This window comes from Olea europaea, chromosome 10 (genome assembly GCF_002742605.1).
Source record: "Olea europaea var. sylvestris chromosome 10, O_europaea_v1, whole genome shotgun sequence".
In the NCBI taxonomy this organism is placed as follows: domain Eukaryota; kingdom Viridiplantae; phylum Streptophyta; class Magnoliopsida; order Lamiales; family Oleaceae; genus Olea; species Olea europaea.
This window is the reverse complement of record NC_036246.1, coordinates 15,668,444-15,674,912: the sequence shown is the minus strand read 5'-3', so window position 1 is coordinate 15,674,912 and position 6,469 is coordinate 15,668,444. Positions and strand designations below refer to the sequence as shown.

Sequence of the window (6,469 nt, the reverse complement as noted above, 5' to 3'; positions counted from 1 at the left end):
AAAGAAAAATAGAAGAAGTGAATAGAGATAACTTAACTTTCCTCCTCTACACACGAGCTTTCTCCATTTCAAGAACTAGAAAGACAAATGGACAAGAACACTAACATAATTACAATCGGTGGCGGATCCAGGAAATTATTCGACACAGACTGACACACCAAAAAAAGTCACACACAAATTTATTTATTTTACTTAAATCCTTTTTTTTTTTAATTAGCATTTGGGCTGGAGGGATGGACTCTAGCACAGCTCGGCCCGTCCCTAGATCCGCCCATGTACAGCTCCAAATATATACTAACTTTGTAGCCAGTATTTCTATTCAATGCTTACTACATATATTTTTCATGTTCGATTGGACAACATTCATAATAAATGACAAGCAAATCCTTTCTCTCTTTATTATAGGTGTTGCTATAGGCATTTGGCAAAAATGTATCATCTAAACCCACTTTAGCACACAAGTTTGTCTTCAAAAAGTTATATTGAGAGAGAAAAAAATTTCAGACTATAATGCTAACACTGTGGGATAGCTTCGTTTAGCGAGAAAGCATTGCTATCATTGAAAATCTCACAAAAGACCTATCATATGGATCACTAATCTTAAAGTTTCTTTCTTCAATGGTAAATTCAAAGTGCATTTAGCACTTACTTTACTATAATACGACAATGAAAACATCAAATCTCACTTTTGTTTTATTTCTTTTGTAAGCATTACACTTTCTACTAAAGTCGATAGTCTATTTTCATTGATTCTGGAATACTCGCTTTGGCAGATTACAGAGAATGGTTTTAAGACATGACTCTTCCAATTATATATATATATATATAAAAGAAAGTTATATTTTATACCTAATTATATGCTTCATTTTCTGTATGTAAAAGCAAACAACGAAGAACTTGAGAAACTGATAGAGGGCGAACCATTTGTTGCAGTGACATCACCAAGAGAATGTATAGTTAAAAAGTATAAAAATAAATAAATAAATAAAGTTTTGATGCAATGGTTAAAAATGACTACATAACAAAAAACTTTTTCAAAAAAATAAATAAATTCATCAAATAGACGCATTCGGGTCAGAGGGTGGCCCACTAAATTTGTTAAGAAGAAATATTTTTAAGAGAAAATTCCTTTTTTTTTAATAGATTTTTTTTAATGTATCAGCCTAGTATAGTTTCTCTTTTTAGTTTCCCTGGCTCCTCCCCTATTATGTTGTATGCATTGTACAATTCAAAGAAAATATTTAACTTAACTTTTACAAAAGAAAGGAAATTTTCATTTGTACCGAATTGGGGTTACCAAAAGTTCTTCTTCCTCCCACAATACACGCGGGCCCTGCGTGAATTTAAAAATTTCCATATAGGCTCAATAGAATTCGATTTATTACATGTTCCAACCATTGTTAACTCGAATTACCTTCTTAATCGAAATAATATGTTGGAAAATGTAGGCTCCTTCCTTTTTGGTTCACGATTATATACAAATTAGCATAAATAGGAAATAATAAGAATAAAGGGTAAAAGACAATAAAACGATAGGGTATTTACTATTTTAAATTGAAGGTATTTTTTGAGTTTTTGCCAAAAAGCAAAAAAGGGAACTGGGCTAATTTTCCCTTTGGAAAAAAGAGGTTTGACTTTTGAGTTTTGGAGTACACAATAAAAAGAAAGATTAAAAAGATTATGATTTTTATAAAGTATAGGTTCAAGGAAAATATCAATGACCAAGCAATTCTGAAAATTGGGTACAACAACTGATGCGGAATGTACAATCCTATAGTGATTTAAAGTTTTTGTATTTTATTTATTCAATGAGACTGGTGTATGTTTTATGGAGTTTGGAAAATTCAACAATTTAAAAAATAATAATAATAATAAATAAATGTTAATTATTTTTTATGTCCAAGTCACAGGAGAAATTTCAATGAGTTAGCTCCAGAATGATGGATATGGATAATTGTCTGAGATGTTCTATTTCGAATGACAACATTCCCTTAGGACTCATCTTCCCATTTATCAAATAAAGGATGGGGTAAGCCAACAAAAAAAAAAAAAAGCATTCTTAATCACAAGGCCTTAAAATAAAAATTATCTGTCCGTTTGATTTGTGTTTCAATTTTCAATTTTGAGTTCATTTTCTATTTTCTATTTTGATTGCCTGTTTTAAGATTGCTTAAAACACGATTGATTTATTATTTCAAAAAAATATTTTTCAAAGCGGAAAGATAAAAAAATTGATTTGAAATTTTGTAAAATTATTTTATGATATTTTATTTCACGAAATTTGATTATTCATGAAAATAGAACAATTTTATGTTAATATATTATCAAATAATACATACATTTTAAGGTTAGGAAACCTTAAAGTAGGTTTATGCTGCTTATACAGATTCATTTTGTCAGATTGGTACCAGATTCATACTTGACAATTTATGATTGAATGGTTGAAAAATACTTTTTACACAATTGCCAATTTTCTCCAGCCAAGTATGAATCTAGCACCATTATAACAAAATAAATATGTACATATAGCATATCTCCTTAAAATATCGTTTCTAACTACAAAATAAAATAAAATAAAGAAGTAATATATTGAGTTAAAAATATTGAAAATAAAAACAAAAATTAGTGGACTAAAAATATTTTTATTTGTGCTCATTTAAACATTTTTCTAGAATTTTTGTGTAAACAATCTATAAGAACTTCGACTATTTTTATTTTTTACTTTTCTAGAAATTTTTAGAATTTTTTTTTTTATATCTTTTAGAATTTTAATTTTTTTAGAATTATTGTTTTTTCAGAATTTCTGTTCAACATTTTTTTTTTGGAAAAATTTATCAATTTTATTTTTTGAGTTCAATTTTTTTTAAAAAAAATAAAATTAAAACTTCATTAATTTTCATTTTTTAAATGCTTTTTAAATTTTGAGGGTTTTCATAATTTTCATTGAAAACACTCAAAACGTCACAAATGCGTTTTGAGTTTATATTATAAGCTTAACATTATTTTCAAAAATACATTTTTAGAAATATCATATCAAATACATTTTGATAGCAAACCAACGCCCCTTTAGTAGTTATGTACATATATAACATAGTTCATGCTTATAAGCCCTGTAATCCATTGTTGCTGATTAACCATTCCGGTGACAACCGGAATGAGATCCGGATCCAGTCCACTTTGATCCGCATCGATAGCAAAATTCGTATTTGCACCTGCACGTGATGTGTATACAACCATCACTCTTTTCGACGTACATCTTGCATTTGGGGCATCTCTGCCAACTTTTCTTCTTCGCAAGAGTCTTAACCATGACTTCGTCTTTCCCTCCTCGTTTGGAGTACAACTTCTGGAATTCCTTGCACGTGAACTCCGGATGCCATGGAACCCGACACTTTGCACAAAATGATCTGTGGCATACGAGGCACTTTACCTCTGTAATGAGAACCCGAGAATCGTTGACAAACATGGCTGAACAGTCATTGAAAGGACAGTACACTTTCTGGGATTCGGGGATCAGTGACTGGCATAGTGACTCGTCCCACCTTATAAGTGCGTCGTTTGGGATCATCAGCCTGCATATATCGGCGTCTAGTACGGTGTTGCAATTGAGTGCAGGGCAGCTGACAATTTTTACCTTGTCGTCTATCCTTGACATTATATGCTTACTGGTGCAATCGTAGCAAAAGGAGTGGGAACAACTACCATTCGTGAACATCTGCCAGCTTTCTCGGTTTTCCAAACAAATTTCGCAGAAGCTTGTGTGTGAATTCATGACTTCGTTTTCCACCTCCACCGGTTTGATATCCATTATTAGGCCTCCTTGGACGGATGTAGTTGCCCTGTTTTCTATTTGAGAGGCAAGGATAGAAGCCAGTACTGCTTCTTGCAACTGCAAATTTTCTGCATATTCTGCATCAGAAACTGTGAAAATAGGGGAGGGGAGAGAGAGAGAGAGATTCAGTTCTTGGTTACAAAATGAGCAACCTTCAAGTGCACATACAACTAATAAGACCAGACACAATTTCCTTTCAACAGAAGTAACAAGTTAAACTCGCAAAATCACCCCTCAATACCTCTAGAGAGCGATTCTTACACAAGTATTACAGCTGGATAGTTCAATTTTCCTCCCACTTCCCCTTCGTGTTTCTTCATCCAGACCATGTAGCATAAGACATTTTTGTGAAACTATTGGCACTAATCATAGATAGTAATTACGTCATGAAGAAATGACTTCCTATTTATAAGGGAGCCTTACTAATTCAATGGTTTTTATACATCAGTATACTTCATCAGAACACCCGTAACAAGAAAATACTATAAGAAATCTTAGAAGAGCTTTGCAACCACATACAGTAGAGGCAAAATCAAGGCAATCTATTTCTAACTGCGAAACAAGGGAGTAGTGTATCAGATAATGCATCAGTATTACAGTAGCAATAACAAAAGAATGCCACCGTTCATGATGCATTTTTTTACGAATATTTCAAGATAACTTGCAGTCTTGACATAAAACCCATAGATATTATCATTGAAGGAAGATCAAGTTACACCGGGACATTTAGAGAAGTTAAAAAGTCCAAAATCTAACTGTAAGTACTTCATTGATGAGGTCCATCCATCATCCAGCTGATGGAACATTGGGAAGAAACGACTAGTCGACTACTATTAAACTTGTAGAATGTAATTAAATGTTTGAACTTCCAAAATTTATATTAGTTAATAAGACACAGAGTTAAGTAAAATTTGTTAATACTCCTAATTAGTGTAAGTTGATCACTTCTCCTTGTCAATCATGCATTATGGTGCAAGTATTTAACATCTAACACATCAATCACTTCTTGAAAACCGAGATCGGATTGCATGAAATAAGGCAGAATTCAATTAAGTCTGAGATCAAGGCAGTTCATCCAATATGTTAAAAAGTACTTCATTGACAAGATACATCCTTTCTTTGCATAGGATTGAGGTGAAAATTGGCATAATGCTATCGAGTGCTAGAAATTACAGTAACAAAAAGCATTAAGGGTCCGTTTGGCATGGTATTTGCTTTTGCTTCCTATAAAAGAGCTCCCGAAGGAAATTGCTTTCATTTTTGTTTGGAAGCTAACTTTTCTAAGTTTACTATTTCGAAAGTCCTTCTTGAGGAAGTTATGTTGAACTAGCTTATGCAAAAAGCTCTTCCAAAAAAAGCACAAAAAGCACTTTCATAAAGTTAGCTGAATGAGTCCAAAAGCAACTTTTGAATCACAAAAACTTCTTTTCACTTTTTTAAAAGCCATACCATAGGGCCAGCTTTTGGATCACAAAACTCCTTTTCACATTTTTAAAAGCCATACCATAGGCCCCTGAGTATAGGTTTGAACTCACACTATAATGAACTGGATTTTAGCTTAACTTTTTTCATCAACAATGAGCAGTCATATCACGTCCTCCCGCTAAACATGGCACAAGAATTATGCCCAGTGTAAATAGAAATCCAGGATCTTTCACTTTGTCAATTTGTACCAACTAAAGAACATGAATTGGACCTTAAAAATAAAAACCTATGGAGTTTCTCTTCCATCAATTATACTTTTTTTTTCATAAAATAAAAAAATTTCTACAAGCAAATTCACAAAATTAACTTAATCCTCTTCAATTAACTTGAAATTTCATGTATTTTCTTACCATAGTTATCCCCAGGTTCGAAGGTCAACTCCTCCGGCGAGTCTCCTGCAACGTCACTCCTAGTAATCATTGGTGCAATAACTGAATCATCGATTTTCTTCTTTTTCTTAAAGTAAATTAACCATGCAGGTAGACTAAGGACCACAAAGGAACAAGCCGCGGGAAATACAAAAGTACCAGATGGGTCTGACCAAACAAAATTTCCAAGTGCGAGGGACAAATCAGTAAGGTTTTGAAAATTGACCGGAATTTCAATGGGGAATTTCATCGCCGGCGGCCACTTCATGAAGCCCAGAGCGCCTATTACTTCTCTAAACATTTTGGATTGTCTGGTAGAAGAAATTCTCTGCAATATATATTCGTCGTTTCACTTTATCTTGACCTCTGCTGTACACGCTAAAGCGAAAGATTAAAGAAAAATAAATGATTACAACAAGACCTTGTTTGGCTAAAAAATTTCACTTCGTTATAGAGTTTAAGCAAGAGTAATGATATTTAACACGACTAGTCTAAGTGATAACTGGCTAACTCCGTAATATTAAATGATAATTTTACTTAAATACAATATCAAATTATTCATTTAATTGAACATATCAAATGTAGTTACATAGATTGATATTTTAACATAACTGATTCTAAATAACATTACTCTATTCTTGAAGTTAATACCATCAAATCGAAAAATCAAACAGATACATTTGTTAATACCATAATTGGGTGTCACATGGACCCGTTAACAGTCACGAAGGGAGGTAGGGGTTGTTGGCCACTAAAATTTCAATTAGAGATATCATTATTTCAA

At 32.5% G+C, this 6,469-nt stretch overlaps 1 protein-coding gene across 1 annotated transcript; it reads right to left on the bottom strand.

Moving 5' to 3' along the window:
- Positions 1–2,988: 2,988 nt before the first annotated feature.
- On the bottom strand, positions 2,989–6,049 carry LOC111401363 (probable E3 ubiquitin-protein ligase RNF144A-A). Its single transcript, XM_023029064.1, has 2 exons — positions 5,668–6,049; positions 2,989–3,921 (listed from the first exon to the last, which is right to left on the bottom strand). The coding sequence occupies exons 1-2, from the start codon at positions 5,984–5,986 to the stop codon at positions 3,131–3,133; spliced, it is 1,110 nt and encodes a 369-aa protein (XP_022884832.1). The 5' UTR covers positions 5,987–6,049; the 3' UTR covers positions 2,989–3,130.
- Positions 6,050–6,469: the final 420 nt, after the last annotated feature.